The following is a 17,494-nucleotide window of genomic DNA, read 5'->3' on the forward strand; positions in this document are numbered from 1 at the left end:
CCACTGCTTCAACTCCTGTGAATAAGCTTCTCTACAAGTTGAGCGAAACACCATTTAACGCAGCTGTAAAGTCTTCAAACACATTGTTGATCACATGAGAAACTAATTATGCACTAATTAAAACACAAATTAGTATTATTCTGCAAATGCATGAGTGAGTCTAAATATTAGATTTATTTTAGTTTCTCTTGTGGACAAGACCTTAAGCAGATTTCAGCCATGTTTTTCAAAGGCAGAAATTCAAAACTGCGAGGGATATATATGTACTCCATCCTCCTGAAGCAGTCAAAGCTACCAAAGAAATTTCCTATTTGGGGAAGCAATCATTCACTGTCTTCTAGTTCAATGGAAAATTTTAAATGCACTGAATTTAAGCTATAAAGTACCCTTCAAATAAATGTATTTAGCAACGAACATCAGATATTTTAATACAATATTCACTTAATGGGAGTGCCTTCTCGGGGTGCCTGGGTGGCTCAGTCGTTAAGCATCCGCCTTCGGCTCAGGTCATGATCCCAGGTCCTAGGATCGAGCCCCGCATCGGGCTCCCTGCTCAGCGGGAAGCCTGCTTCTCCCTCTCCCACTCCCCCTGCTTGTGTTCCCTCTCTCGCTGTGTCTCTCTCTGTCAAATAAATAAATAAAATCTTAAAAAAAAAATTGGAGTGCCTTCTCAGCTCTGAATTATGCTGGTTAAAGTATATCTACATACTCGAGGTCCTGATTACTTTTTTTGTTAGAACACACACACACTCCCCATTTTGGGGTTCAATGGAATTCAAATCACCTACAACCAGTCATCTGAAAGACCCACTATAGATTGAAAGGGGTTGTCACGTTAACAGGAAATGTAACAAGTTCTCCAATTCTGAAGATGGAATGAACATTATAAGAACATGTTTGGGAAGAACTGCTTTAATTGATTACCTTTCAACAAAAATGACTATGGTCACACAAGTGAATGGTGACGGATGGACATAATATTCACAATATTCAATTTTGATAGAAGATAAATCTGGCCAATTCATTAACAGTCAGTATTAATGGTAGGAGCTGACTTATGGAAGGTCTATTAAGCACTTAAATCTAATAAACATCCAGCAAATTAAGTAAATTAGATTACGTGTCAACATTTGTGCTCAGATTTAACAGCATCTTTATTCAATAAAAACCACATTTTATATAGTATAAACCTAGTTCTTTCTTTTTTTTTTTTTTTTTTTTTTAAGATTTTACTTATTTACTTGGCAGAGAGAGACACAGCGAGAGAGGGAACACAGGCAGGGGAAGCGGGAGAGTTGGAGAAGCAGGCTTCCCGCCTAGCAGGGAGCCCCATGTGGGGCTCGATCCCAGGGTCCCATGACCTGAGCTGAAGGCAGACACTTAACGAATGAGCCACCCAGGCACCCCCACTTTGTTATTTTTTAATAAACAATAACATCAACAAAACAAAATAGTTTAATTCAGGAAACAAAACCAGCTCCTGGGGAAATGGGGAGGGGGAGCATGAATATGATATAGGCAAAATATAAAAACACAAAAACAAATACTGCTTTCATTATACATTCAGAGATCAACATGCCGGCCCTCATTAGAGTGGAACGGGTAATAGTTAAATGCCAGTTCTCACTACCCAGATCTGCACGGCAGAAAGTGAAGAAAGTGGTCCATCCTTCTCACCCCTTGCCAGAGCTGAGCCATCCAACAAGAACAAAGACTATGTCACCTTGTGTTTCAATGAGCTTCATTCAACCGTCTCCACAATTTGATAATGAGATCAACTGAGACAATCTGATAAATCAACCATATTTGTCAACTTTATTTGCTATATAAACAAAGACTTAACATGATACTTGGTTTTAACTTCCCATGTACTCATATGCTCGGAGTATATTCATGATGTTTGTTAGTCTTTTGTTAGTATTTCACTCAGACTTAAATTTTAATTTTCAGTTAGCCAATCTCTTTAATCTAGAACTAAGACAACTACCAAGTGCTATTTAAGACTCACTGTGCTCAGGGGCCTACATTTAGTACTGGCAATTTCTGTTCCCATTGTTTTCCCATTAAAAAGCTTAAGCAATTAAGATGTTAATAAATTCTAAACATCAAGTCACAACTGTGTTGAAAAGTCACTAAAAGGTTTTGTTTCTTTTTATTTTTACTTAACATAAAACCTAAGCTGGGAAGGATTCACATGGTATTCTGGCTTGAATGCGCTGCCGACGCACACAATTACCAAACACGAAACCTTTGTGGCCCACAAAGGCAACCCACTAGTGAGCTGCTTATTACTGGCCATGTATCACCAGTTTAAAAGAGAAGGCATCAAAGTTTAGGTATCACCTGATGGGGCAAACAACTTAAAGTTTAGAACTATTTTAAGTATCAAGAAATAGTTTTAGAAGTAGTTTAGAAAATTTACGAATTCATCATTTGCAATCACTGACAAGATCTAGAAGCATGAAGTAAAATCACGAAGCCACACTCTACTATCTCTTAGTTCAAACCGCGTAAATAATAATCATCCTTTCGGCAGCATTCGGAGAACTGAGGTAAAATGAGGGGCAAACTCTCTTACCAAAGCTGGAACGACACTCTTGACAGGAAACCCTCCCAGTGTCTCCTCATTTCCCATAACCAATAACTGACACATTTCAATAACTGCCTGGAGTTGCTGGCTTTCATCACTTGCTTGTAGTCCTTGCAGAAGCTGCTGGGCCTTGGAGCCTTCAGAGGGAGGGAAAAAAATCATTACTTTTAAACATTTAAGGAAATTACTAGTAGGTCTAAGCTGTGACTCTACCTGGTATGGTAGCTGGCTGCTTATCTTTCCATCCCAGTGAAAGGCTAGGTCTATATCAGGGTTAAGACAGGCTGCTGATAATTCAAGACACAATTAAATCGGCTGAATTTATCCTACCTTACAGTGATCTCACAGTATTTATAGATTTTTGTCTTTTAATTTTTCTTTTAAAATGAGACAAGTTGATTGGCTCTTACTAGCAAAAAGAAAACAATATCCGTAAGACTAATATGAATTGTTACCTCTGACAGAGTTACTTTTTACATGTAGACTGAACAAAAGCTTTCTGCAGGAATAACAACCTGTTAAACAGTGATGCCCAGTCTTCAATGAAAATCCACATACTCCTGAAGTCCTGCTCAGAATAAATGGAATCCTGGTAACAGTGGAAGGGCAAGAAAATAAAGGCAAACAGAGCAATGTACCTAACAGAAGAGAATGAAGTATTTCTAAAAACAGCAAAAAACTGGCCTTTTCACCTCCTCTCATTCCCTGCGCAGATGACTTCCACTTTTAAGGCTCAAATCCATTGCTCAAAGAACTGAAAAACACTAAGATTCAACTCCCACAGGGAAAGACTATGGTCAGTGAGCTGGATAAAACACTCAAAAATAAACGCCACAAATGTGTTTCAAATTTTCATGAACACCTTCCTACTTGAAACCATGATTAACTCAATTAATGCTTACCGAATTATAGCCAATGCTACCTTTAAGCCCTTCCTCTTCCTACACCTTCTCAGATTCCCGTCTGCATATGCGATTTGTCCACTTCCATGTCATTAGTGAAACAGCTCAGAAATGCCAAATATTTAGAAACTGTCAACGAATGTGGAATTCATATGAAAACCAAGGTGTTTTTATTTCAATTAAGTTACAGTGATCTTCCCGGAAGGCACAGCCTTTCAAAGGGGACACATGGTGATCCTTGCATTATAAGATCTATTTTTTCTCTGCTATGTAAGACTGGCTAATGAATTGCATATAACTATTACTGCCTACCTACCTTTACCATAACTAAGAGTCAACCCAAAAATATATTGCAAAAAGTCAAGTTCAGATGGCTGCCATCTTTAAAATTTTCAAGCTAAATAGGAGTTCCACTTATAGCAGGCCTATCATTTTTGCGTTGAAATGTGAAAGGCAAAACAAATGAAGGGAAAGTAAACTCTTGAAAACAGAAGAATCCTCGGTTGCTTCTAGATTTGCTTTTAAATGATGAAATAGTTCATGTATTCAACTAGCTCAACCATCCAAAATAGGAAAAACTAACACATCCATAAGATGTTTTATAAGCATGGAAGCTGGGATTAAAGGACAGAGGTCATGTCAGCATGATCAAAAGGTATCACTGAACCTTAAACCAAACTGAAAATGACAACAACAAGCAAAAGCCATAATTTATGCTCTGATCAGTCAATTTTGGTTTTCGTCACTTATACTCTTAAAAATTACTAAGGAGCCCCAAAGCACCTTTGTCTATGTGACTTATATCTAACTTATATTTATAAATGCATCTGGGATTGAGAGAAAAACTTTAAATACTCGATTAATTCATTACATATTAATATAAACAAATATTTTGTGAAAACCACCATATTTTCTACAACAAAAAAATTCACGTGATGAGCACCGTTATTTTTTTGTTGCAAATCATTTAAATATCAGGCTTTATTAAAGAAAAACAGCAGTATGACCACCTCTGCATCTATTCTCAATCTGTGGCAACATTATTTGAGATGAAGAATGCAGAAAACATGGGCCTAGCTTTTTCACAAAAACTATTAAAATACATATACTTACTGCTAAAGACAGTAAAATAACTTGGTTTAGCAAGGGCATCCTTACATAAAAATGGAATTTTTTTTTAAGATTTATTTGACAGAGAGAGAGACACAGTGAGAGAGGGAACACAAGCAGGGGGAGTGAGAGAGGAAGCAGGCTTCCTGCCGAGCAGGGAACGTGACGCGGGGCTGGATCCTAGCACCCTGGGATCATGACCTGAGCTGAAGGCAGACGCTTAACGACTGAGCCACAGTTGGAATTATTTTTAGTAGGAGCATCTAGCATTGAAGAATACAATGACTGCTAGTGCTGTTTGGAACGACTGCTTTGATTCTTTCCATAACGTAACAACAGTTTTTACCCACCACAGCTTTTGCAACATCAACAAAATTCAAACAACAATGTAGAAAAGGAAAAAGTTTACCAATTATTACTAGAGTTTTGACCAATGGATTCAATGTTAGGGTCTCAGGAGCCCCAGGCAAACCACAGACCACATTTTGAGAAGCACTATCACAGATCAAGGGTTGGTAGGCAAACATTTGCTATAAAGATCCAGATAATAACTATTTTGGGCTCTGCAAGCCATAGGGTCTCTGTTGCAACTATTCAACCCTAGCACAAAAGCAGAACAGACACTACATAAACAGATAAGCATGGCTGTGTACCAATAAAACTTTATTTATGAACACTGCAATTTGAATTTCATTTAAATTTTCACATCTCACAAAATACTATTTTTAAATTTTTTTCAGCCATTTAAAAATATAAAAATCATGCTTAGTTCACAGGCTCTCTAAAACTGAGCAGGAGGCTGAATTTGGCCCTTGGGCAGGAGTTTGCCAACTGCTGATACGAACGGGAGAGAGAACCCATAGCACTTCAGGGAGTCACAGGAAGATGATGTTTCTGACTGAATTGGTCCCCAACGGACATCCGCCCAGTTCTGGAGCTGTGAAGAGGGCTGGAGCTGAATCAGAAGTTTTGGTAAGACAGAACAAAAGCTTATGAAGTCTCATGGTGCTCAGAAGACAAAGGCCCTACAGAGGGAGGAGGCCTGCCTCAAACACACACAGCCATTCGGTTCTACCCCCAGGACATCTGTGACACTTTGAAACTGCATAATGAATAAAGTCTAAGTAGACAAAGACTTGCAAGGTTCTCAATCAAAACCCTAGGAGGATCACAACATACAAACAGGGATGAGCCACAGGTGAGAGGAGTCACACAAAAACTGCGATTCTAGTCAAAACAAGCTAAAGCCCCAACTAACACAAAATGATCAGCTTCTAACCCTTATGTGTCAATACAGAAAAGGGGGAAACAATGTTACGGTACAAAACATTATTGAGTCTCTTCAGTTCTTTTATACAAAATGTCCAGCACATAAACAACTACTAGATATATGAAGAAACAGGAAAATGTGACTAATAATCAAGAGAGAGGGGCGCCTGGGTGGCTCAGTTAAGTATCTGTCTCTTGGTTTCGGCTCAGGTCATAATCTCAGGGTCATGAGATCAAGGCCCGCATGGCATGGCTACACACTCAGCGTGGAGTCCTCTTGAGGATTTCCTTCCCTCTCCCTCTGCCCCTGGCCCGCTTCCACGCTCTTTCTGTCTCTAAAATAAATAAATCTTTAAAAAACGGGGGGGAGGGGGAAGAAGAAGGGAGGGGAGAACAGAAGCAGACCAACACCATTAGAATTATAAGACTATTTTATAACAATGATTAATAAACAGCTAATATAACCAAAGATGGACAAAATAGGTAAGTATGTAAAGAAATTCAACAGAAAACTGGAATCTACAAAACAAAACCAAGTAACTGTCCAGAACTGGAAAACATAGTATCTGAAATGGTGGGTTTACGAAGAGATTAAAGATGACATCAGAAAAAAAGAATTAGTGCATCTGAAAACTGTCCAATAGAAAGCCTTCAAACTGGACAAAGAGAAAAAAATAAAATAGAGCCAGAGAAATATGCTGGATGAAGCCCAAAGTTTGAACATGTATGATCTTGATACTCCTGGAAGGAAAGGAAAAATACCTGAAGAAATAATGAGAAAAGAGAAGTAGTATTTCATGAGATGATGGCAAAGAATTTTCCAAAGCTGATGAAAGGTATCAAACTCACAGATTCAAATGGTCAGTGAAATAAGCAAATAAAAAATAAGGCCTAATTAGGCCTAATACAGTAAATTAAAATATTAAAATATTTAATGGGATATTTTTAAAATATTAAAAATATTTTGAAAAAGCAAATCTTTTTTTTGACAGAGACTATGAGTCTCCACGCTGAGCACAAAGCAGAGCCCAATGAGGGCCTCGATCTCATGACCCTGGTATTATGACCGGCGTGTCGAAATTAAGAGTTGGGACGCTTAGCCCACTGAGCCAGCCAGGTGCCCCCAAAAAGCAAATCTTATAAGAAGCCAGAGGAAAAAAGACATTGCCTTGAAAGGGTACCAGTAAGACTTTTAAACAGAAGACATTACAAAGTGCTAAAATGAGAATTTTATAGCTGGGGAAAATAGCATCTCAAAATTAAGGCAAATCAAGGACTTCTCAAAAGTAGAGAAAAACCATTACTAGCACCACTCATTCACCACATGGAAAAAAAAAAACGTTCTTCTAAAGAGAAGTGAAACAACTCTGATTAGAAGAGAGAAACTGCAGAAAGGAATTAAGAGCACTGAAAATAGGATGTGTGTGGACAAAGGAATATGGGTAATCTAACACAACAATTTGGTCTTACTGTGTTTATAACACATGTATAAGTAGAACAAATATAGTATAAAGGATGGCAGAAGGTAAAAAGAGTGAAACTACTATACAGTTCTTATACTGATCAGGATGTGATAAAGTATTAATATAAGGTAAGCCATAATAAACCAAGGACATGCATTAAAATCTCTACAGTAACCACTAACAGACATCTACAGGGGTATAGAACTAAAAAGTTAGAGGACAAAAACAGGTAAAAAGGGCCCCTGGGTGGCTCAAACAGTTAAACATCTGCCTTGGGCTTGGGTCCTGATCCCAGGATGCTGGGATCGAGCCTCGCATTGGGCTCCCTGCTTGGTGGGAAGCCTGCTTCTCCCTCTCCCTCTCCCCCTCCCTGTCTGTCAAATAAATAAATAAATAAATCTTTAAAAAGAAGAAAAAATGATACCATTCTGTTTGTTATACATGACTGGAAGAAATGCAAAATGGTATAGCTCCAAAGAGCTGATTTACAACAATTTATACTAAAGATAATGCAGGAAAAAATACAAAAGCTGTGTTTTACTGCAACACAACCAAGACTGGAAATGACCTGAATGTCCAACAGGGGCACGCTAAATAAACCCTACATCCCCGCAGTGGAACACTAGGGCTGCTCTACAAAAGGAATACAGAATCTCCCCTCCCTCCCCGCCCCCCTCTCTCCAGCAGCTATACAAAGTGATCACCAAAATACTGTTAAAGGCAACCTAAAGTGTATAAAGTGTACTACTCTTATCTTAAAAAGGGAGCATCTGTGGAGCAGATAATATGAATTTGTTTTTGTTTTCTTAAGTAAATAACAGAGGGACAAGCCATGAAAGTAACAAAGGCTATTTGTGTGGGAGGAGGAAGCAGGGTAAAGGGAAAAGCAAAAGAAGATAAGACTTTCCTAAATATACCTTATTTGTAGATTAGACTTCCTAAACCATGTAAACATCCCATAAGGATAAAATCAAAGTTAAAATTTAAAAGCAATCTCGAGAAATTAGAAGCAAATCAAGCAAATGAACCAAACCAACTTGGTGGCCTGAATAAAGAGAAGAAATCATTTCAAATGACTTTAAAATACAGAAACTTGACCACAAAATGAGCCCCCAAGAACACCAACAACAAAGACTGTTGAAAAATTAAAACTCTCAATAATATTACTTTTGGTGTTAAGTCGGAATTTTGTATTGTAGGAGAATGCAAATTAAGTGACTATGTTACTATCAGTGGGAACTGGAACTTTTGGCTTGGGAGAAAGAAGATACAAGATAAATTAGGCAGATAAAAACCTCACAGCCCTAAATTTGAATTTGCATTAAAGGTAGAAACTCATGATTTTATTTTAAAAGATAAAATACAATTATTTCCTAGGTTTGTTCATTACACATGTCTAATAACAATGATTACCCCAGGGGTACCTGGGCGGCTCAGTCAGTTATGCGGGTATGTATCCGGACTCTTGGTTTTGACTCAGGTTTTGATCTTGGGCCCAGCATCAGTGCCTCAGGTCCGAGTAGGCTTCAGATTCTTTCTCCCTCCCCCCTCCCCGCTCACACACTCATGCTCTTCGCCCCCTTCAAGTAAATAAAATCTAAAAAAAAAATAAATAAAATAAATAAATAAATAAATAAATAAATCACCCCAGTAGCAATGAGTAGACCTAGACCCTAGACTATGAACTCTAAATACTATTTCATATAAAAGAAACCAGGGTGTTCTCTGAGAAAATCCCTAATTTCAGGTATCTGGGGTGGGGGTTTTGACCCTGACATATCAGAAAGGAAGTTATAAAAAACTACTGGCGACATTATCCAAAAGATTCAGAAGCCAACCCCCAAAAGATGCCATCATCCAATGACAGGACAATTTAATAATTAAATAATCTCTGAAATGTCTCCACTTCACAGTGATATTTAAAAAGAACAATAATGGCATTTTGAAGGATGCAAAAACCAACTATTTTCCAAACTGGTAAATAATGGGGAGAAATCCATTTTTCCTATACCAGTTACTCTCCTGTGTAACAAAATAGAAGGGAGATATTAATATATTTCTACTAAATTATCTCCTTTACTTTTAATAAATGAAGTCTGGTCATTAGATGTAAAGTACTATCATTTTATAATCCCTGTCATCTAGGCACCCAGTTTTGATGGCTTGAGACAATCAGACTTTATGTGCCTCCTAGTATTAAAACACATTACCACCTTTGCTTAGTCTTTCCCCACCAAGAAAATGAAGAATTACACTTGAATCTGAAAAAGCCTCTAGATCCAAACACCAGTTTATAAAGAAGTACACTTATGACACTTGAGAGAAGGAAACTTGACACTCATTGGACAGCTATTATTAAACAAAGTATTAGTTTATTTTTCAGGTATGATAATGGTAATCTGGCGGGGAGTCTGTTTTAATGGGCATTATCTCGAGCTACATGTTTGTAGATAATTTTATATACAATGTCTGGGATTTGTTTCCAACAATGTGGTAGGAGGGATGTGGGTAAGGGTAAAACCAAAGATTGGCCATACAGTAGGCATCACTGAACTGGATCCTGGGCGGGGGGGGGGGGGGGGGGGGGGGGGGGGCGGGAAACAACACACGACAGACACTGTTGTCTACTCTGGCTATCTTATTACATTAATTTCATGTGCAATGGTCAACCCTTAATACAAATTTGAGATGATTTAATGTTAACACTCTTAACAGCCTTCTCCAAGAAATAAATGAAGAAAAAAAAAAGAACAATGTATTAACCAATGGCTATATAGAGATCATATTTTGATCCTGATTCAAATACGCAAAAATTGTAAATGGATTTATGAGAGGCCTAGAACATCTGCACTCTAAACAGGCACCTAGTAAAAGTAAGGATTCGTCTTAACCACAATACTGTCTAAAATTTTTTTGTCCTTATAGTTACAAATTAAATGACATGCAAATGAAATGATGTGTAGGATTGCCTTAAAAATAATCGTGGGGATGGGGAGAACGAGAACATTAACTGACACAATAGTTGCTGGGGACTGATGATTGCTGATGGGTTCATGGAGGTTATTCTACTACTACACTATCAAATTTGCATATATTTATCTTTTTTGTAATACATATCATGTCATTGCCCTTTCTACATCAATCCTTCAATGGTTCCTGAGTACAGTTATTAGGTTAAATCCCACACTTGCTGCCGGCTTGCCAAGCCCTACATGACCTAGTATCTATCCCTCTCAGATTTCATCTTCTACCACTTCACTCTTTCCACAGGCCCCTCTCGCTTTTTCTCAACATGCCAAGCTAACTCCCACCTCTGGTGGTGCACTTCATCTTCCCTCAGACCTGTGCAGGGCTGGTTTCCTCACTTCATTTAAATATCCACGAATTCACCCTGCCTCAGAGAAGGTTTCTCTAATCAGGCTAAGTATATCCCCTAACCAGCCAACCTACATCCTTACTTTGTTTTGTTTTTCTCCATAGCATTAACAATACCTGAAATTTTTTCTATTATAAAACTCTTCTTTATCGCCAGGGTCACCCTTTAGTGTGGAAGCTCCATGTGGGTGGGAAACAACTCTGTACTATCCTGTTCATGACTCCGGACAATACCAGTACCTAATAAATGACACTAAATAAGAATCCTCCTTCAAGGGTTCATGAGAACTTTGCAAGAGGGTACGTTATCTGAGATCTGAGTGTCATGGCAGCAAAAGCAAAACCAAACCAAACCAAAACTACCAGCTGTTTCTTAAATTTCTGTCAAATGCTAAGGCCAGAAACTTGAAAAGGACTTAAGTATAAATCCACACATGTGAGCTTATGTCCACACATTAAAAAAAAAAACAACCCAACAACTTGGAATATCTGATGGAAAATTGTATGAGCACATATTAGTAAGGTCAGAGTTAATAGACTTCAGTTAACACTTTAGAAATGTTGAAATTAATAAAGACTGAAATCTAAAAATACCTGCTAATTCTTTGAAAACATTATCAATGGAGTTATTAAAAAAATGCTTAAATGTAAATTTTGTTTAAGGAAGCTAAAGATTGTATTCTACACCAGAAAGAATTTAACTGGATTTGTAATTATGCAAAAGTTATTCTTGTTACTGAGTCACTGTTTTGTCTACCATATATGACAAGATCTCTGGATTATAATATGTTAATTTGATTAAATGAGTCTAGCGACTGGTAATTCTGCTGAGAAATCCTTTCTCTCCGGCTCACTCTACAATTGACTGTCTTACATACGGATTGAATTTTATTATGCCACAAAAAATTCAAAAATTCAAATCTATGCAAATCATGCAATCAGATGCTACAATATAATCAATGTAATCATCTGAGATTCTTTACTATGCTAGAGTTAAACAAAGATTTAATCTTGCCGAAACTCTGGATGATTTTCTAATGACTCCAATCTAGTATAGATCAAAATAAAAGTACAGAAGAACCTAGAGTTGCTGGGTTTATTTATTTATTTTTTTTAAAGATTTTATTTATTTATTTATTTGAGAGAGAGAGAGCATGAGAAAGAGAGAGAGAGAGCACAAGAGGGGGAAGGTCAGAGGGAGAAGCAGACTCCCCGCCGAGCAGGGGGCCCGATGCGGGACTCGATCCCGGGACTCCAGGATCATGACCTGAGCCGAAGGCAGTCGCTTAACCAACTGAGCCACCCAGGCGTCCTAGAGTTGCTGGGTTTAAAGGCAAGAATGTGCACAAACCCTATTTTTTAAAACAGGTTAAAGTTCATGAAAACCTCCTTATATGAAAGCCTCTTTACAGCAATAGAGAAACAGTAAAAATAGCACTCACCTAATTATTAAAGGTTTTTTTGGGGGGCAGGGGGGATTTAAGAGTATTCACTTACTAGCTCCGCTTCCAATTGTTCTATGGAAAAGCTGCGACATCCGAGGACCGAGGGGGCCAAACAGATGAGGAGGAAGACCCCTGGCCTCTAACAAAGCTAAAGAAAAAAGAAAGGCATGAGGAACAGTTGAATTGTAAATGCAGTTGATCTTACGTAAAAATTTCAAGTAACTGATTTATCTCATGATTTAGACAAGGTTACTTTCCATTTTTATCTTCAGAAGAAACTAAACTTTCAAGACCACTCTTAAGATATGAAATGATCCAAGAATAACCCAGAGTAAGTATTTACTTTGAAGAAATTATAGGTTAAGCACCCTTGTGTTGCTTTCTCTCTGATACCGGTCATGAGATCTTCTAAAAAACATACGGAAAAATTATTTTTATCAGGTCCAATAGGTGAAAAAAAATGTGTTCATGAGACTTCTAGTGGAAAAGAGACTGCTGTAAATTACTTTAGGAACTTAAAAGCAATCTCAAAGTGCTTCATAAATGTTTCTCGTAAGCCTCACACTGCGGATCTATCATGTAAACCAACTGTCCGAAGTCAACAAAAATACATACCCACCCATTTGTAAAGAGCATATACATAATATAAGGCTGCTTTTCTAAAAGCACAACATTAAAATACCTGGTGTTTAGGTATACACTTTACATTCATTTTAAAATAGGTGACCAAGAACACAGCAAAAGCACCTCACTGGGATGCATTACGTTTGCAGGTACCAGAGAACATCGTTATTTCAAGATCTTAATTTATTTCTAGCTATACAAGCAACCATAATAGAGAATATTTTAAAAACAAAGAACACATACATAACATTTTGTCTAAACAGTAAAAATAGCCAGACAGATCATCTTCCAAATCCAAATCGTCACAAAGAAGAAGTTTTTATAAGTACAGACATTGCTAGATTATGTTTAAATGAGCTTATCCGAATTAATTTCAACAAAGAACAGAAGTCACAGGCAGCCTCTGATAATGGTTTCTTGTTTCTTGTAAGCTCCTTAACTGTCTTTACCTTGTAATCGTCCCATCTCGGAATCATCGGATTCACTTTCCCCAGAGGTGGTCATGCCCACAGCCCCTGCAACAGAACTAGAGGCTTCGGGGGGCGGGGGGGGGGGGGAGAAAAGAAGGTGAGGGTTAGGAGAAGAACATTCAAACTCATTATGTCTGGTTTATCTTAAAAAAAGAGCAGAGTTTTAAAGACTACTGCGAATAAAGGCAATTAAATGTGTCTGTCCGTTGCACACTCAGCTGTTCTAGATTTCATCCCGTAGCTTCTATGAACAATAGGATGGTTCAACTATCTCAGTGTTCAACAAGCATAAAAATAACAACTTTTACATTTCTTCCATACATGGCTTTGACAGATTCCTCGTGCCTCTGAAACTGTTCCTAAATTAAGTTTTGTCCTGAACTCATCTACCAAAAGTCCACGAAGATCACACTGCCAAAACCGCCATGAGGTTTAATAGATGGGCAATTAGCCATGAACAGGACAGAAAGCAAAACTGACATCTGGGGGAAAAGCGCCATGCCAACGTGTGTCTTCTTCAGTCTGCCTTACTGCTGGGCTGCAGTCTTGACACAATCACTCAGACGTTTTCCCTAAGAGCACGCAGATAATACCCTTCTTATTTCCGAGGCAAAATACTGAAGATACACGTTACAACCAACAGCAAAGCACTGAAGTACAAAATAGCGGACAACGAGGATGTCAAAACAAGTGCAGAAGAAAAGAGTTCAGATTTAGGATTCTACTACCCAAAAAGCTAACCTGAGCAATAATTCAGTCTAAGCAAAGAGAGGCTGATTCTATTATGAATCTGACCAGACAAAACTATATTTCTCTAAAACCAGCAGTTTTACTGTTCCTCCTCTCAGTGTCTATTGAGTCTTTAAGCATTTTTTCTATACAATTAACCTGTGTATGACCACATTATCCACAATACCCTAAACCCTTACACCTTTCAGATAATGACAAAAGATCAGCCCAGAATGTTTTTTTATTGTTAAAAGCACATGGATAAAATGTGAATTTACAGAGCTTTTCTGAAGAGATGCTAATAAACAAGCCACCAACTGTATTATTTTCTTAATAGTTTTCTTCACACCTCATTAAGTATTTTCTATGATTTCACTAGGATTTTTTAAAAAATCCATACAAAAACGTATGGCTTAAGAACAGGAGTCAGCAAACTGTGGCCCACAGGCCAAATTCAATCCAGCACATCATTTTGTAAATAACATTTTATTAAAACACAGCCAAACTCATTGTTTTACACATTGTGGCTGCTTTCCTGCTCCAACCCCACAGCTGGGTAGTTAGTTCCAACAGAGCCTGCATGAACCTAAAACATCAACTATCTGGCCCTTCACAGGCAAGGTTAGCCCCTGATTTATACTTACAGGTTAGCCAGAAATGCTAGTATTAAAGTGTATCAGAGTTTAACAAAATCCACACTTCTGGGGAAGAAAAAATAACTACACTCGAGGACGCTGCTTACATGTGGCATTTATGAAACGCTTACCATCTGCAGACTGTGTCTGTTTCCTTACGAGGCACTGTAAGCTTTTTCACACTCATATGAGGTAACTGAGGCCTTGTGACTTTGAGTGTACTTGCCCAAGGTCAGACAGCTACCCACAGATCAGAGATCTGAGGGCAGGTGGTCTGACTCTTCATAGGTTGTACTCAAATACTGTACTCTATTGGCCCCTTAAAAATATTCTTCAGTTCTAATTTTTCGTTCTAGTACAGCTGCTTCTTCACATTAAACAGAAATCTTGATAACAAATACTGTTATTAAGGTTCCAATTATGGATGAATTTGTTAAAGTGACTCTTAAACTTGCTTTTAAACTGTTCTAATTATGTGCACAGCAAATACAAAAAGTCTTAACAAATGAAGTTGTTGGGTTTTTTTTAAAGCACCCTCTGGCACATCTTTTTTAAGGAAAAACAAAAACTAATAACAAAAATTCACTTGGGAAGGTAATGCTGGCTTTGTTAGTTTATGTATTAGAGGGTCACCATAAGGAGAGGCAAGAATATTCTGATTTTTCATGGAGGTGGAGGGCCTGTTTTGACAGAAATCAGTCAGTGAACCCAAAGAAAAGATCCTTCGCCAGCCCATTGATGGCAAGTATTAATCATTTGTCTACTATAGTTCCATGTAGGTATTACAGAATTAGATAAACCAAACTAGCCTGGCTTGTGGGTGGCTGTCTGTAAAGTGACCCAGGTAAGGAAATGTCATCGGCCGACAGGAGTCAATGACAAAATTCTTTAGTCAAGGCGTCAAACCTCCTTGGGCAACATGTACAAGATTTGTCCCAACACAAATATAAACCTAAGATTATCAAGCAGAGAAAATCTGATGCCAGATTTTAAGAGATGTCAATCTTTTTGTTGTTTTATCTCCCCCATCTACTCTTTAGCATAACTTCACAGCACCACGTAAGATAGTTTCATTCAATACACAGTTCAATTAAAACTATGGAAAAATATTTAAATCAGAACACAAGAAATTCATCACAGAACCCCACATCTTTATACCTTAACCGATAAAGCCCTCTTATGCAGAAAGACAATAAAATACTCGAATGCTGATAGAATTCAATTTTACTTGACAGGAACCTTAAGGGTTTACCAGATCCCTGACTATAAGAGGCATCAGGAAGACATTTTTACGAGTGTAATGAAAACCTTTGGGCAAGGCCAAAAGAATAACTGTTAGTAATGTAATTATGCCTTAGATGGGCCCTGGTATCAGGTGATATGCAAACATCTAATTTTTAGGGATTCCAAACAAAAGTAGTTAGGGAGATTAAAAAAAACTTACAAAACTGGGGTTGCTTTCTTTTTACAAACTGACCCTATTCATTTCTTGTGAAATTAAGATTCTCAATGCAAAATCAGGTGCCAGAACATGGGCTATTCTTCCTTGCCATTTGACTGTTTTGCAGGTGTAAGGAAGAATACTTACTTCTCACTTTAGTGTTTCTAGTATTTGTAAGACTTTATCAGCACTATGCAAAGTTACACAGTTCTGATAAAGCCAAAACTAGACCCCCCTATCTCATGGGAAAACGTGGACAACACTTAACTTTCAATGCCAAGAGCTAGCACCTCTTCTATGAAGAGCCAGAGAAGTTGGGCTCCATATATAAGTATATTTCAAGGTAACTGAGCAGGCACACCGTTATCAACAAATTTTCCTGAGTGTCAACAATACTGGCAAAGTCAGGGTGATATGAACGGATCTGCCGAAGACAGAGCAATGCTTTATCACTGCATGGATAAAAAGCAATAAGGCAATAAGCTTATTTCAATGATTTCACTGGAATAGGTCAGGAAGATGGGATCTCCAAAAATAATGCGGGGAGGGGGGGGGAACCCATAAAAACACTGAAGAGATTAAATCAATCTCTTTAAATTAATAAAGACATTATTTTAAAATAAATGTTTCCAATAGAGTCTTATACCAACTGTCTAAGAGCTGTCTGTGAACAGATGCTTGCCAAACACGCTCTAAGTTATTAACACCATCGATTTATACTCCACACTGACTTAGAGGGTTGTATTTCTCTTTAAATTCCAATTGTACATACGGAGAAACTAAAGCACATCACACTGAAGAACTTAATGTAAAGTTAATAAGGAATTTGCTGCTTCCCGCAGCACTACTTCAGCAAGCTGGCAGAGAATTAGTCCTGCAGCACCTAGAAGGCACCGAAGTGAAATGAAGTAGTGCTGTGGGCCCCGTGTTATCTTTCCCTTGAAGTGGAAAATACTGAGATCACACCGTGATTTCCGGCAGTCTCATGAACCTAATCCCCTGAAGCCTTTATCCTCTTAGGTAAATACACCAGGGATCACACCTTACACACCGCCCCCTCATTCTGGCCACCAGTGGTATCCATAAGAAATTAATAAACAGCCAAAAAGAAATGTGCCCTTCTTTCTGAGAACCTGGATTTCAGAGTCCCACAATCCTGGGCAACCTTAACCATTATGTGCCTCAGTTTTCCCTCATTTCTAAAATGGGTAGAACAGCACTCACACCTCAGCACACTGTTTTGCACATTAAATGAGAATATATGTAAAGTGCTTAATACCGTGTCTGCAACAGTGTACACTCTATAAACGTTAGCTACAAGAATTACTGTAATGAGTCGGCTTTCACACACGCCACAGCTCCATTTCTGTCATCCACGTGGGAATTGCCCCACTTCCATATACAGACTTGAAATAAACATTTAAAACATTGAGAAGCATCG

The 17,494-nt window shown here is 38.0% G+C and overlaps 1 protein-coding gene across 21 annotated transcripts in view; it reads right to left on the reverse strand.

Moving 5' to 3' along the window:
• Window positions 1–17,494, reverse strand: part of TRIP12 (thyroid hormone receptor interactor 12) — a 138,556-nt gene that overhangs the window by 47,926 nt on the left and 73,136 nt on the right. For all 21 annotated transcript variants that reach the window (XM_027589292.2, XM_027589301.2, XM_027589299.2 and 18 more), the window contains 3 exons: window positions 13,228–13,311; window positions 12,207–12,302; window positions 2,579–2,727 (listed from right to left, as the gene is read on the reverse strand). In XM_027589292.2, coding sequence (XP_027445093.1) covers window positions 2,579–2,727; window positions 12,207–12,302; window positions 13,228–13,311 — 329 coding nt within the window. The remainder of the gene's footprint in view (window positions 1–2,578; window positions 2,728–12,206; window positions 12,303–13,227; window positions 13,312–17,494) is intronic.

Source organism: Zalophus californianus, chromosome 3, assembly GCF_009762305.2.
Source record: "Zalophus californianus isolate mZalCal1 chromosome 3, mZalCal1.pri.v2, whole genome shotgun sequence".
Classification (NCBI taxonomy): domain Eukaryota; kingdom Metazoa; phylum Chordata; class Mammalia; order Carnivora; family Otariidae; genus Zalophus; species Zalophus californianus.